General features: G+C 38.5%; 1 protein-coding gene across 3 annotated transcripts in view; it reads right to left on the bottom strand.

Moving 5' to 3' along the window:
• Positions 1 to 450: 450 nt before the first annotated feature.
• The window catches only part of CA10 (carbonic anhydrase 10), a 157,085-nt gene continuing 141,687 nt past the window's right edge, over positions 451 to 15,848 (bottom strand). For all 3 annotated transcript variants that reach the window (XM_010721589.3, XM_019621780.2, XM_019621781.2), the window contains 5 exons: positions 10,051 to 10,146; positions 9,539 to 9,611; positions 2,837 to 2,991; positions 2,015 to 2,189; positions 451 to 1,195 (listed from right to left, as the gene is read on the bottom strand). In XM_010721589.3, coding sequence (XP_010719891.1) covers positions 1,173 to 1,195; positions 2,015 to 2,189; positions 2,837 to 2,991; positions 9,539 to 9,611; positions 10,051 to 10,146 — 522 coding nt within the window. In that variant the 3' untranslated portion in view covers positions 451 to 1,172. The remainder of the gene's footprint in view (positions 1,196 to 2,014; positions 2,190 to 2,836; positions 2,992 to 9,538; positions 9,612 to 10,050; positions 10,147 to 15,848) is intronic.

The following is a 15,848-nucleotide window of genomic DNA, read 5'->3' as shown; positions in this document are numbered from 1 at the left end:
CACATTTATTTAGTTCTTGACAGTAACCAAACACAGTGAATGACCATTATAAACAAGAAAAAAGGCATTCCCTTTTACTTGGTTAGCTCCTGCTTTATCCGTAAAGAAAAATATCTGCTTCCACCGCCAATTTACAGGGTTAAATTTGTTTGTCACTGTAATGAGTTGAACAGGGGAAATGGCAATTTGAAACTGAGATGTTTCAACTGCGATCTGTTTCTGAACCCAGCCTTCTGTTAATGATTGACCGTAAAGCAGAGTTAAAGTTATACTGGATTTAACTGCATTCACAATTGCCGTTAACTGACTTAAATTGGCTGCAAACAAATAAATGAAATAAAAAAAAAAAAAAGAAGAAAGTACAACAGAAACACAAACAATGCAGCCACAAATACTTAGAGGCTTGTTATTTCAGAAAGGAAAAAAGTAAACCAAAGCAAGTTTACTAAATTAATTTGTTAAACACATTTATTGAGTTGTTATTAGTATCCAACACAATGTATGACCTGTTGTAAAACAAGAAACAGAAAATGGATCAATTCTGATTTTGGCAAATCCTACTACAGATATGTGACAGAGGGAAATATTTAAATTTCCTTTGTATTCTGCAGTGATCTATTTACAATACTTATCTCTCAGTCTGTCCCTTTTTTAATTAAATGAACAGAAGGATCATAATCTAGAAATAAGTTTGCTCTACAGTCTTCTTGTTCTGTCTTGTCAGTATCCATTAATGATAGTGAAATAATGAGAGCTTTCCAAGGATTACTTGGCACACAGAACACAACTCCACTTTGATGCTGCACCAAGCCACCTTTTTTCTCTTTTTTCTTTTAGTTTGAGGGAAAGGGGGGAAAGGAGAAAGAATTTCATATATACAAAGGCTGAAAAGTCTTTTTTTCTTTTTTTTTTTGTGATGCTAAATTAGTTCAGGAAAACTGTATCAAAATTGTAATCACACTTACTGTAATACTGTCTTTTTATTTTTTTTAATTACCACCGATCATATGAATGAATTTTAAGTTGAGTTTCCAACATGGCAGCTTTATTCCTACAGCATGCTTGCACATGCTGTCACGAACCCAAAGAGAGAGTGAGTTTGGGTGCATTCTAGATTATGTCAATCACAGTAGTAGCATTCCACTGAGGTTATGGGTTCTGACTGTTCTGTCTTACTTGAGGAGCCATTCATTTACTGAAAGAGAAACAAAACAAAAACAATTATGCTTTAATAAACCGCAGAAATGAAATTGGATGAACTAAAACATTTTAGCACCTATAACATCCTGGAAAAGCCAGGAGGCTCAGTTTTCTCCTTTTCTTGGGAAAGTACTGCATCTGTATGTTTTTTTTTTTTTTTTTTTTTTAGCAGTACTGTAACTCAATCATTGACCTTGGTGTTGAATAAGTGTGCTCTTATCCACCCTTCAGCATAACCATAATATAGTCAAAAAGGAAGTTTTATGCTGTCTTGTAAGTAATGTATGTGCATAGCCTAAAAGATGTGTAAGATGCACCCCAGCTCAGAAGTGAGCCCTAAGCTGTAAGACGTTATCAGCATAAGACTGAGTTGCTTCATTTGTTTGGTGTTCATTGTGTAATAAAAAAACTTTCCAGTTTGGATATTAGTTATGGCAGTGCACCTCCAGAGTGAAATTTATTCTTTTGTTTGAGATCAGCTGTCATCAGGACTCGCTCATCTCCCTTTTTCTCTCCGGTAGAATAAAATATCTTTGTAAGACTTCAAAATGAGGCTAGAAAGCTGAAGGCCTGTCCCATCTGCTTATGAAAAATATCAGATGTCCCAGCATGACTTTTGTCATGGCTTTTCATGGATGTTTCTGGGCAAATTTCCTCTTCCATGTCAAATATGCAATGTTGGACTCATACCACTATTCCCCCAGATCTGGTGTTTCATTTGTGTTTATTTGTAGACTTTGTTGTGCACTTGAATTTCCCAGAGAAAAGATCTCAGTGTAAGTAAAGAAAGGATTGTTCTGGAGGTAGAACGTACCTCTATACTGTAGTTTCTGTGCTCTATTGTTTGGACAATCTTTTCCCTGTAAACTAAAGTTGATATTAGTTCGGATACATCGATTGTTGAGGGGCTGGACTGGTCTGAAATTGTCGCTCATGCTCAGAAAAATCTGTGATGGCTGATTCTGGCTTAGCAGTCGTAAGGAATGCATCTATACAAAATACAAAACAAGGATTTTTAGTTTTGGTCTTTCCTGTAATTAAAGAACATACAACACTATTAAATATACTATTTAGAAAATCAAAGTTAAACAGTTTCAGTGATTTGTAAGTGAAAGGTGAGTTGAAGAGAGAAACTTGAGATCAAACTGGTTCTTCTGCAGTCAGACAGCAATGGTTCTTGTAGTTACTGTGCTACAAGCACATACGTTAATTCAAGCCAACAAAAATCTTTCAAACTTTGAGTAGGAAACTGAAGTAAAGGTTAAACTTCACAACATCAGTTATTTTTGTACAACTTTACTGTATTTGTTTTAGAATCCCCGTGCATTTAGTCAGAGAATCATAAAGTATCTTACCAGGAGAGACCTTTGGATCATTTGGTTCGAACTCTCATGGAGAGCAGAGCCCACCTCAAAGTGTGTGTATGTGCAATTATTTTGGTAATTCTAAATATTTAGGATTTTTATTTTGAAAAAATGCTCTTTATTGCTTTTGTAACCTGTAGAAATTACAAGCAGAGATCCATGCAGCAAAAGATTGAATCTAATTTTGTATGTAAAACTAGCAATATATTTAAAATATTCTATTCCTGTACCTAGACTAGATCGAGTATATGTATCTTTATTATTATTATTACCTGCATTCTTGTTATGTAGACGGGTTTGTTCATTATTATCCAGCTTGCTGTTTCGTAGCAGGGTGGAATTGTCATTGACCCATCATATGTAATGAAACTAGAGGTCTCCGGGTAAAGCTCCTCAATGTTAAGCCCCTGTAGTAAGTATGCGTCATCTGGAGAGTTAAGAGAAGAAAAAAAAGTAAAGATAAAGCAACGTTTTTGAGGGGAAAGGAAAAAAAAGTGTTTGCAATCCTTACTTCAAAACATCATCTCTAGTTTACTGATGCAGGAAGTGTAACGTCCATGTCACAGCAGTTAGGTTAAGAAGAAGTAATCTTGGTTTGGCTTTTTCTCCTTGGTGACAGTGCATACCTTCCCTGGGAATTCAGCTCAAGTATTCACTGTGAAACTCTGAACCTCATTTAAGAAGTGGTTAAAAGCTTCTTGAGGTTATTGATTTAGGTGCAGCAGTCTTTGGAGAAGACTTACCATATTTTGGAGAGATTAACAATTTTGGCCTTCCTAAGGTCTTGTGTTGAACAGTGAGTGTTAAAACTTAATTGCCCTTCTACCAGAGCAGGAAGTTGAAGTTGAGGTTAATGCATGATAATAAACCTGCTCCCTGAAGCCTGATGGCCTTTCATGTGCACAGTGGGGGCGGATGTGCTCCTAGCTCACTCAGAGTGCTAACACCAGGGTGGAAAAGTGTGCTGGAAAGCAGCTTACTGTGGGCACTGCTTTGATATCATAAGCCTCTCTGGGAATTAATGAAGTACCCGTGTGTAACAGAATTCAGTCTGTGAACATCTACCAACATAAAATGAGGTAGGGATAGATCTCATGTCATCAAAGTTCCTCAGCCTGTTTTATTATCAGTACATTTCCCTTTTGTAATGCTGGACCTCTAATATTTTTACAGTACTGTCAAAGCCAGAGCTTACGCAATAGGAGTTCCTTATAGAAAATACGCAGGGATAGCATTTAACTTCTGATATATTTGTGCTCAGAGGAAGCTGTGCTGGTTGCAAGTAGCAATGCTGTGAAATCTCTGTGCATGTCTTCATTTGTGTGTGGTGTTCAGTACGGTTCGTTTGCAGAGTGAGCACTAAAATGTGGGCAAGGAAAGCTGCATATTTAGGCAGTTCCCTTTTCAATACACAGAGTAATCTGCATTGATTTGAACTGAATACAAGGATGTAAAAATAAAGTAGAAGATTCCTGTTCAGTCTAAAGAAACATGTAGAAAGTACATCTTTTCAGTCAATACCAATTGTTTCGGCATTCTTGCTTGATTCTCTGATGTTTTGGTTTACATGTAGACTGTTTTTATTATTAAAAAAAAAAAAAAAAAGCTGATAATTTCTTGGCCAGTGGGAAAAGAAGTTTTTAAGTGAAAGCATAGAAAGAAATATGAATGATTAAGAAAGCATGTAAGATCTAAAAAGCAGGAGTAATTTAACTAGAATTTAACATATAGCTGAAGGACAAAACCTTGGTGATCAAAATTTTTGCCTCATATTGTCTAATGGGGAAAAAAGAGAACTACTGTACTGGCAACAAAAAGATCAAACTACTCACACAAAGCAAATGTGATTTGCTGTATTTTTATTTTGACATAGTGCACTCACTGTGCTGCTTCCAGGGTACAAGTGACTGTAGCATCGGTTAAAAGGCCAAGATGAGGGTGTTATATCTGCATCTTGTTGGCCAGTACCTTACAGGTGTTTGGTATTAAAAATGTATTTGTTATTTGAGGAATAAAAATCTGGGCATGTCCTTTGATATTGTTAGCAGTGCAGCTCTCAGCCACCTTCCTGTCTTCCCAGGATAACTGCTTTTCCAAGTAGGTGGAGCCTCAGAGAAGACTGTGCTTCTCGGTGTCCTAAGCGAGTGTAATCTTTGTAAAAATGCTCAGCCTTCACTGGCTCATGGCCTGGGTCTGTTTCTATCCCCCAATTTTCCACTTGAAAGTGCAAAACCATCGCTATGGTATTATGGAGCCAAAATGCTGTTGAATTTTAACAGCTAGAGGTGACTGAATGCACCTGTGTCCTGTTCATTATAAACATTATTTGCGGTGCAGCAGTAATTTTGCTAGAATTACATGAGAAGAGAGTGAATTCATTTTTTCAAGGCAGTGCCTGCTTTCCATGAATCATCACACTTCTTTCCCATTCCCACGTGAACATCCTATTCATTTATGAACCATGGAGGGTGGTATATGTTGGCTGCGAGTGGCATGAAGTCCATCCAAATTGATAGTTTCAAGCTCTAAGGACCAAATCCTCTTTGTTACATCCACATTCCCTTCAGTTGGACTAAAATTAACAGGGTTGAATTTGCCCTGAATTATTTTTTAGGAGATGGACAGCTAACTAAAGTTTAATGCAGAGAAGGGATACTGATCATGCCTACTTTTTGTGCATGCTACACTCTAGCTGACTAATTTGTGTTCAGAAAAGCGCACAGATTATTAACAGTAGGGTTACTTATAAAAGATACAGAAACTGATTTATTGCTGGTATTAATGCAGGGAATCATGGAGATTTTGGAATTGCCTTGCATGGCGTTAATAGGGAATGTGTTATTTTGACGTGAGCTGCTAACTTGCCTATGGATGTGCTGTATTGTGGCTTCTAGCAGTATGGGCGCAATGTGGGGCATGGAATTCCCAGTCATTCAGGCAAGTCCAATGTGTGCTGGTGCTCTGAAAGTCAGGAGATGTGTTGCTTGTAGCCTTACTGAATTCTGCCTCAACTGCTAGGTTACCTTGTTTACATACTGAGGATCTGCAAAATATTTAGTGCTCTTTGTGTAGACATCTTCCCCATCAGCATCCAGCAATGGAGTTGCTTCAGATTTGATTCATTGCTTCTGTGTTCACTTGGAGTATATTTAGGGAGAGTTGGTGAATTATGTGTCAAAATCCATCAGTAGTAATTAAAGAGAAACTGGAGGAGAAAATATCACTTCAGGAAACAAGGGTGTGAATGAAATAAGAGCTTGGCCAAGAAAAAGCACTATGAATTCATGCCTGTATGTAGGCTATGCTCCTGTGGAAGTCAGACAGCTCAGTGGGAATGCCTTGAGGAGACCTCAGAGTAGGCATTTGGTTATCATTTTTCCCATGAACAGCTCTGTTCTTTCCCTTTTCCCGCATCATGATTTAAAATAAATAATCTGTACTGAACTGAAAAAGAACTGGGTGTGGGGATTGCATTAATACTAGGCTGCACTTAGATGTGTTGTCTCTTTTGATGATATTTATTGCAAGCGTGTGATCAAAATGATTGAAAACAGTGTGATCTCTTGCCAGTAATAAACTTCTTTGGTAGACCTGTTCAGCCTTTATTAGATTCTCAGCATCATTCCTCTCCGCAGCTCACACTGTTTTTCTTGTTCTGTGTGTGCCTTGGGGTGATTTCTGAACTCGTGAACTCTTCTCTATACAAATTACATTTATTTAGATTTCAAATTCATTTACATATAGGTCTCTGACAATTTTCTTAACAGATAATGGAAGCACTCTTTCATCCTTAGATTTGTAACAGGTGTGTGAGGTCTGCGTTCACAGTAAAAATGTGTTCTTTCCAAGGAAATAGTACTTAATTGGGAATACATCAACTGAATTAAAAAAGTCCTATTCGATTTCCGAGTTTGTGTCATGGTAACTCAAAAAGGGACAGTACAGGTCTAAATAGAATACAGGGCATAGAACGTTGAGCTCTGCAGTTATGAAAGTCAGCACTGGAGTTTCTCTGTTGATCAGCTCAGACGCAGTTGGGAGCAGCTGTGACTCACTCAGAGAACCCACACTCAGTCCCCAGGGCCTCGTGTGGCCGAGCTGCTCTGCTCCTGGCAGGAGCTGCAGGAGCTCAGTTCTTCAGGCAACCACTGAAACGTGTCCCTTTGAAAATTAGGAGTCTTATCTCCAGAGATATGAAACGTAAAGCTTTTCAGAATAATCCGTGAAAACTGATACTCGATTCACTCTTATCTCTATTATAGTGAAAGATTAAATTTGAGAAAATGCAAAATTTCGCAGCTCTTCCTCCTAGCTGAGCATACCTGGGTGTTTCTATGGAGAACAAGCCCAAATTTCAGTATGGAGTTTTGGGAAGCTGAAATGTTGCTGCTTTTCAATGATAAGCAACCACTGGGCATGGCTGTTCTGAAAGAAATCCCCTTAGAATCGTACTTAAAGAAAAACTGCTCTCATATTCCATTTTAGAGATTCACACAGATTCTGAATAAAGAATCCTTGTTGCAACTAGTTCAAAGAGTATTCTTTGTGCTTTGCTAATACTTAATACTTAAAAAGTACTTAAAATCTACTTAAAAGTAGATTGGGGTCCACTTTACTTTACTCAACCACTAATATCTGAGGGAAGAAATTCCTCTTTTCATGCATGTTGCCTGTGGACATTTCATGCAGCATACTGTACAACGCCTTCATTTTTTGCTATTTTTCTCGAGGGGAAAAAAAAAAGGAACAAAAAAATCACAAATGTAGGTATGTTATTAGCTCTGCTGACTCTGAGCCTGTTCTCCACCCCCTATTGGGCACACTGGGAGCACGCTGAGTATTGCCTTCAGAAGTGAGCCTGTAAAATGCAACTTAAAAACCTCCAGCTGCTGAAGGCAGAATAGAAATCCCCTCAATGTAAGAAGTAAAATTAGTTTTCAGCAATGATGATATAATCTATCATGTAAGACAACCACAGAATTACTTTCAGTAGCACTCTCGCACTCCCAGTTTACACTAAAAAATTTCTGGTCAATACTTGTTACTACAGCAAAAAACCCATTGCAGTGAGAATGCTGTGTCCAATGTATCCACCAGGGATTTCATTTTAGCAGATGCACCTGTTAGGGATAACAGTAGCTAAAAATTAAAACTATTCCAGTACTCATTGATTTTGCAATCTGTTATGCATTCACCTCAATGTGAAATTTCATTTAGAAAATCTAAATGAAGTGTGATTGGAATTGTTTTCTCTCTTGGAGTGCCAAAACAACCAGTGAAAGGTCCAGAGTGAAGGTGCTCCTGCTTACAAATACAGTGCAAAAAGAAGATGTTCTGCAATGGAGGTGATGGCTGTACACTCATTTACGCAACAAGGGAAAGGTGCTGCTGGTGCCTTTCAGCCCTGTGGAGCATCACATCCGTAACTGTGGTCTCTCCTCTGCTCTGAGTCTCTGCAATTTGCCCAGTCTTTGCTCTACTGGTCACACAAGCTTGTGATATTGAAGCTTGTGTGGCCAAGGAACACAAGAAAAGCTGTGATGCTCATGTAAATGCATGGGACAGAGAGGCTGTAATGGGAAAAACTAGGCAGGAGCCTTCCTTTGCTCAGTGAGATCTGCTAGGTGTGTGTATATGTGGGGAGAAAAGAGCTTTCTCAATGTCCAGTGCCAGGTGTGTGTTTGTAGTAAAGGACGTGGACCTGCTGAGTTCAGAATGGAGTTGGAATGGCTCTGTTGCTCAAATTCTCTGTTGTAAGGCAAGACTCAATCTTTCTGCTTCTCTCTTGTTCAAGAATTAGTGGGTAAAATTCTGTGTTTATAATTCATGTAGGTCTCAAATGCATTATTTTTTCTTTATGTAAACATGTAGGATTGTAGTCCTAGCTGTGCTGGGAGGGGAAAAGGTAGAGTGCAAAGAAATCAGGTTGTGAACTTCAGGGATTGTACAGAAATCTCTCCAAACATTTCCATCATAAACCTGAAGTTCAGTGAATTGTTGGAGTTAAATGGATTTTTGAGTTCTCTAGAGATGCAGACGGGAAGCTTTCAAAGCAACATGTATTGTTGGAGGGTATACAGTTTGATGTACTTCATTTACAAAGATGTAAACTGGGCAAAGTCTGACAGAGCTGAGAACTAAGTTCTGCAGTCCTGACATCCAGTCTCATTCCAGTTACAAACAACTCTATCTCTTCCTTCATAGATGCTGGTCTATGATATTTTCATAATCTGGTATCATTCAGTGCACTAACTTTATGCCTGCTTGGCATTCAAGTGATTATTTGACAAAGGGAATAATGTTTTCAGCATAGAGATTTAATTTACTCCATTGAGGTCTATATATTTTTCATGTCTTTCTCTGAATTACCCTGATTTCAACTGATGCTTAAGCTCCAGTTTTCCACTTATTTAATATGCTAATATGGAAGTATTGAGCATTATCAGTTAAAGGCTTTCCAAACACAAATACAACAAATACACATGCTATGTTGATGATCTCTTTATATACCCATTACACACAATAATAGTTAAATAGAAACAACATTCTTCTGTGCAAAAAGAAAGCGTTAATGAACACTGAATCCACAGCTGCATGTTAAAACAGGCAATGATGCAGCATCTTGTTGTAATTTGAATTGGAGTAATTCAGGCTGCAATATATGGTACTTCTGCTGCTAACAATAAGCAGTTTTACCTTTGTGTTCCGTGCAAATATATCACAAATATTTATTAAATATATTTCCATCAATTTACTGTTTGTCCAAACATAAAATAGGCTTTGAAGCTCAAAAATATTTTATGAACTTGTGACCTTACTAGATGTTTTCAATTCCCAAGTTTATCGTGCAGATTTGCTGGCAATACAGACTTGTAACTTTTTCTCATAGCAAGGTGTCTCTCGATGCAGTGAGTCACAAAGCACAGTATTTGATACTAAAAGCATACAGCTATCGTGAATGAAAAGAAACTTACTTTTATACGTTATTCTTGTTATAGTGTCTCTGTTAAGCATACGATTTAGAAATGGATTTGATGATTCAGATACCTAAAGAATAGAAAATGTACAGTGTCAAAACTTTCGGACAAACATTCCCTTTCTGGAGCTGCACCTGTGTTGTGCCCATTCCCTCCATCCCAGGGCCCCAACCTACCGGGAGAGGCTCATTTCTAATTGACTCATTCATCTCATGTTTCTTACAAGAATACCAAATCAAAGAAATCAATAACTTTTGTCATAGCCGCTAAACTTTTATGAGTGGTTTTTATGATATCATTAATTTTCTCTCTTTATCCCTTTTCATTTTTTTCCATTATGTTTTCAGGAACTGTACGTTCAGTTCCTAGGATGAGGCTGTCTTGTGATTCCAGACCAGAGCCTCCAGGCACTGCAATGCCATAACGAGGAGTCCAGTTTCTGCATTTACAGTTCATGAAAAACAAGTCCACCACCTATACATTAGATGCTGGTAACACAGAATACTTACTTTCATAAATATGGAAACTACCACCAACCCATTAGGACTCTTTGCAGCTTCTGTGACATTTGTGTACAACTCATGGTTGTAGTGGATCAGTTGAACCTAGAAAGGAAAGATTACAATTGAACAGTTGCAACTGTGCCTTGCGTTGTTTGCAAATACTCTCTGTACACCAATTGGCTTATATTAAAAGCCCATCTATGTTTAGGATATTTTTTTAACAGTGCAATTTTTCAGAGATTTGTGGTGTGCATGATTTTAATAATTTCAGTTACCATCTGGCTTCAGCTGGTACAGCACCAACATGTTTTCTTCTAAATTGCCAGTAAGTGAATTTACCCTCATCAAGTTATGAATTGCACTGCAGGAGGTGATATCATTTCCCCAGTGAAACAGCACTTGCCATGGGCAGCAAATAATCTGTGCTTCTCAGCCTCGAGCCAAGCACAGGGGAGTCAGGGGCTGAAATATTTGTAGAAACATATGGGATGCAGGATTGGAAGTGTTTAAAGCAGGATTTGCAGAATTCAAAATACTGATATCCATTGGCTTCAGTTTTAGCAAACTCAGTTACAAAAGCTCCTACAGCAAAGTGCTTACTGTGTTACTGCTAACCAGGATCTACTCAGTGCCTACAGCTTCTCTTCTGCTCAGCATTAGAATGTACATTTTAAGTTACAAAGGTAGAGTTCATCTCTCTCTCTCTCTCTGCGTAAATGAGTATTTGTTACCCAGAATAATGATATTTATATTTTTCTGGGATCACTGGGTAATTTTACAGTTAATATTTATACAATTAATATTATGCAATTATTAGCCTTTTTTTTTTTTAAGATATTTTAACAAACTCATGTGAAGAAGTTAAGTACTTCCAAGGATTTGAAAAGCTATTTATTTAGCTTTACTTTGCTTTAAGATATGTTTAGTTTTCAGATGTCAATTAGAAAAGTAAGGTCATTGCTCTGGCAATCACAGCAGCTCGATGCTTGTATTTTAAAAATCAAGTTCATTTTCCAACTACTGGTGTAAGTCTGAAGTTAGTGCAATGAAATCTGTATAGTAATAATTTGGTCTCTATCTTGTCACTTTAACTAAATAAATGACCCAAGACTACTGCTGCCAGCAAAGGAATTTTACCACACTGGGCTTCCCATGCTTCTAACAAGGAAGAAAACTCCATCTCAAAAAACAAAAAAACAACAAAAAAACAAAACAACAAAAAAAAGAACCGAAAAACCAAACTCCAAACAACTGAAATGTGATGTAATGATTGCATTGGTGATTTTGTCTTCTGGATATGATGCCTGGTGCCTTTGTACTGTAAAGCAGAACAATTGCAAGGATTTCTCTACAAAAATGACCCCTCTGTGTAATTTACAGTGCATGTTCAAATAAAAGGACAAAGTGTTGCTTTGCTATCCAGATAAATGTTCACCCATACATACGTTAGTAGCGATCTGAATTACAGCAGTATCCTGAGTTATTTCTAACCTACACCATTTTACCTCTGTGACAAGCTGAGATACAACAGATGCCTGCGAACTTGGGCAGTGTTCAGACAGTATTTCCTCCACTCCGCCCAGTGCACAATGTATTCTTTGTATGTTATACGTAAATCATTGAATCAGCTCTTGTGGGCTTTCTAGTGCGAAAATCCCTCAGGCCTCTTTCTGCCCCTGCCCCAGTCCCTGAGCAGTGTGGCTTTAGTGCTTGGATGTGGATGCAAAAAGGGTGGTGGGAATTCGGAAAGGAAAGAGAATACTTGCATGAGGAAGATTAGATCTTTGACATGTAGCTTTACAATTCACAGCTAATGGTTCGCAGACCATTAATAGCCAGAATTACTGTTACTATGTGTTAATTTCAGTTATTTTGCCCTCTCTGGATAGGGAACTATTGGCTGACCTTTTTACAGTTGGCATGTTGTAAGGCAAGTAAACAAACCAGAACAGAAGTAAAAATGTCAAAGTAGCCAAAGAAGACATCTACTGAATTCTGACAGCTAGGAAGCAGAGTGAATGCAGTGAGCTTCTAAAGGTCCTGCAAGGAATCGGAGCATTTACAGTACAGCACGCAGACACGCAGGCTCATTAGTCATTGCTTTGTGGTACTTCTGAACTTTCACAACACTGCGGCTCTGGGGACTGCCCTCACTGAAGTGACAAAGCTTAGAACATATCCTTCTTTTTATGTACAGCTAGTAATTCTGCAACCAGATTAACTTGTGAATTAGCAAAGAAGTAAGAACTGAGATATGTTTTACACTAGAATTCCTTCTGTAATGAGTCCCAGAATAGAAATGGATTACATGAACCAAGTTTATCTTGCAGACCAAAATGCTAGTGAAGGAACAGCTAAAAGGAAGGCCAAATTCTCCTTCCGCCCTTGGAAGCATGTGTCAGTGTGAAGCTCTTATTTTTACAGATGGGACTTCTGGGAACAGAATTCTTCAAGTATGTATGAGTGTGTAGAGAATATTTGTCTCAGACCCACAGGAAGGAGCCTAATGTGCAGTGCAGTTCTGCCCTGCTGCAGTGAGCCTGTGACAGTGTCCTGGCTCTGGTGGACATCTTTGATAGCAGCGAGACACAATTCAGTCTGTGCAACAATTCTGTCTGTGCAAAACTGGCGTGCAGACTGCAGGCAGATGTAAGTGTCTGAGGGGATGAGTTAACACGTGGAACTGCTTAGAAGTTAGAATAGTTATTTCCTGTGCTGATCTCTAAATGTTCTCTCCGCACTGTATTGCACTCCCGTACAAGGAAAGAACCTGTCTGAGAATGTTCTTTACTGGTGATTTTCAGGTGGTTTTCATTTCAAGCTTTCTGTTCCTGCAGGTCGGTACATGTCTGCCCCGCACCACCTCTCCTTATCACACTCAGACTGGGTGTGAACGGAGTGTTTTTGAGAGATCTTGTTTCCCTGTATTTTGAGAAGACCCTCTCACCTCACTAAGCATTATTGTTTCTCAAAGCACTCAGTGCTGAATGAAGACAGATTTTCTTTTTTCTTCTGAAAGCAGTCACTTGCTTTATGTTAGAGTCGTATCTTTCTTCTCTGCAGCCAAATCAATTTTAAAGCTGTTTCCATGGCATCGTGGATAAATGCAATGGTTTTCTCTTTTTTTAGATTTTTTTTTCTTTTTAAAAACAGGAGACATAATTTTCATGTTTCTCACGTGGAACAGACTAATTTAGAAAGGAACAAATGAATAAAGATATCTAAGATATAGAATACTACATGCAGGATTAAGGATATAATTCCGTATAAAAGTTCTTTTCAGAATAACTTCCTTAAAGCTGCCTGAAATACCTGCAATCCTACAGTCTGCATTTAAATATTACAAGTTTTTTTTTCCACAGAGATGAAACCACACAACTAAAACTGCTCATATCTGAAAATCTTACTTTTTCAAATGATGGCACTGTATTAAAAACAAAGCATAACAAGAGCAAACTTGCAATGCTAAAGTCCCCTTTGGTTCTGGTTTAAGTTTCAAGGCTCCAACGCAATAAAGAATCTTGTTATAAGATATTGATTTCTTTTTCTTTTTGAAGATTCCCCCTTTAAGATTAATTTGCCTCTGAACAACTTACAGCTCTTTGTTTTCCTCAAGCAGTAGAAGTTCTATTTTTTCAGGGAGATGGAGAGAATTAAGATTAATTACTCTCATTTTAGCCACTGAAAATTCAGAATGTGCTCTTGTTCCATCACCCAAAAATGTGCAGTGGACCAGGAGCAGACACAGCACTTTTCAGACACCTGATGGTGATGCTGGGAATGCCAGCAGGAGCTGGCTGCAGTGCCTTGGGGTTCACACAGTGAGCACACAGCCCTGGGGAAAGCAGCAGCAGGCAGGTGCTGTGGTGTAGCTCTGGCTTCTGCAGGGAAAGCATTGAACTCTTTCCCAGCACGCAGTACGTGGGTTGGTTATGGTGATCACCTGTGCTTTGCTGAACATCAGCCCGGTGCTCAAAGTACTTGTGCTGTTAGTATGGAAAGTGCTGGCTTTCACCTGCAATGCTTTTTGGTGGTTTATGATCCTTTGCACAGGTGGAATGTGCATCTTTGGGCAGAGCTAGTAGCAGGATGTCTTCCGTGTGGCCTTTGCTCAAGGCCCTTTGGCTGAGCAGAAGGAGGCAGTTTGCTGTGTTGGTTCTGATTCCAGAGGTTCTTTTTGGCAATCTTGCAGCAATTACTCTGACTTGGAAAAATTCTCCAATCTAGTGTGCATGCTTAACACTTTTATAAATACCAGCTCGCTGCAAAATGTTCTGCTGCAGTGAGGTATGGAGAAGTATGAATCTAAGAGAATTTAAAATATCACAGCACTTCACACATTTTTTATTTTTTTTCCCTGAAGTCCTGTTGAGAGTAATGGAAATGCTCTTTATCCTCACCTGGAAGTGTTATAATTGAGTGCATAAACATCCTGGTTTGTAAGTGACAAGAGATCTAAACCAGGAAGTCAGCAGTAGGGAATGGCTGATCTGTAACTCTAATATTTGCATTATGCTGGGCTACCTGATAGACTGTTGAGATACCTGATTGAGAATGAGCACAAAGCACATTTCCAGCACAGCAGGGAATGAAAGCAAATGGAAGTGCTCGGGGAACGACTTCGATGTTTGTTTTGATTCAGAGTCCTTGCTGAGTGTGGCCAAGATTTCATTAAGGAAAAAAATACAGTTCTGTTTTTATAGAGTTAAATAAAAAGAGCAAAAGTAATGCAATTTCTGTTTGTCAGGAATCCCGCGAGTAAAATAATTTTGGGGAGTTAAAACCCATCAATAACATTTGGTAGCCCTACGTTAGAATGTATTTGCCCTTACAGGTCTTGCAAAATAATTTTGGAAAAGCAATAACAACATATCACCTTAGAGTTATTTGTGACATTAGTTTTATCAGTGCAAAATGGTATCAGGTTGAGGTCCTCTGTTGTGAATCAGACAGAGGATCATAGGATAGTTGTGGTCGGAAGGGGCCTTAAAGATCATCTGGTCCAACACCCATGCCAGATTTTTTCTGTGTCTAGGATGTGTAATTTGTGTGGTTGGCAAAATATTTTTAGGTATGTTTTAATTAAATTAAATGTACCTTGTACTTTATGGAAAGGCATAGCACCATCTGTGAGAACATAAACCGGGCTCCTCAGAACCCACAGTCCTATTTGTCTTGTTTCATTGGATCAGAACCTGGCAGCACTGCACAGACACACAGTGATGAAGCAGCAGTTTTCCCATCTTTGGCAACTGCTGAGGAACATCGTAGTGTGTTCCTTAAGAATTGGCCTTCAACGTCTCCTGGACTGAAGAGGGGCAAGAACTTGAACTCTGGTCGAGTTCTGCATCCTTTTTCTTTCAGCTCACATGTTCACAGTAACAGCTGGAGAACTGGGCTGTTGGTGGGCTCAGAAGAATGCATACTGTAACAGTTTAAGCAAATAGAAATTAAGACTCATCCTAATTCTATTTGAAAGATGAAAGTTTTTTTCTTTTTCTCATGCATGAAGTACTCTACCAATAAATGTAGTATCTGCTGAAACAGCAATATCCACGTGCTTCCTAATCGACCCTTAGCTCCACCTGTCTTATTTCATACATCTGAGCCCACAGCTGTGTGGGATATTCTTACATCATTTTTAAATGGTAAAATGATGTTACTTGACCACATAGACTTCCAGCAGTTTACTTAGCGTTTTATCAGAACACTGTGGGTTTTAAGATTGAAATCAATTAAAAAGTCTTAGTTTAGTGCAATAAAGGAGAACTGCCAAAGCCGTTTATTTTAAATAACTTCCTCTG

This window comes from Meleagris gallopavo, chromosome 20, assembly GCF_000146605.3.
Source record: "Meleagris gallopavo isolate NT-WF06-2002-E0010 breed Aviagen turkey brand Nicholas breeding stock chromosome 20, Turkey_5.1, whole genome shotgun sequence".
Classification (NCBI taxonomy): Eukaryota; Metazoa; Chordata; class Aves; order Galliformes; family Phasianidae; genus Meleagris; species Meleagris gallopavo.
This window is presented reverse-complemented; position numbering and strand designations above follow the sequence as displayed.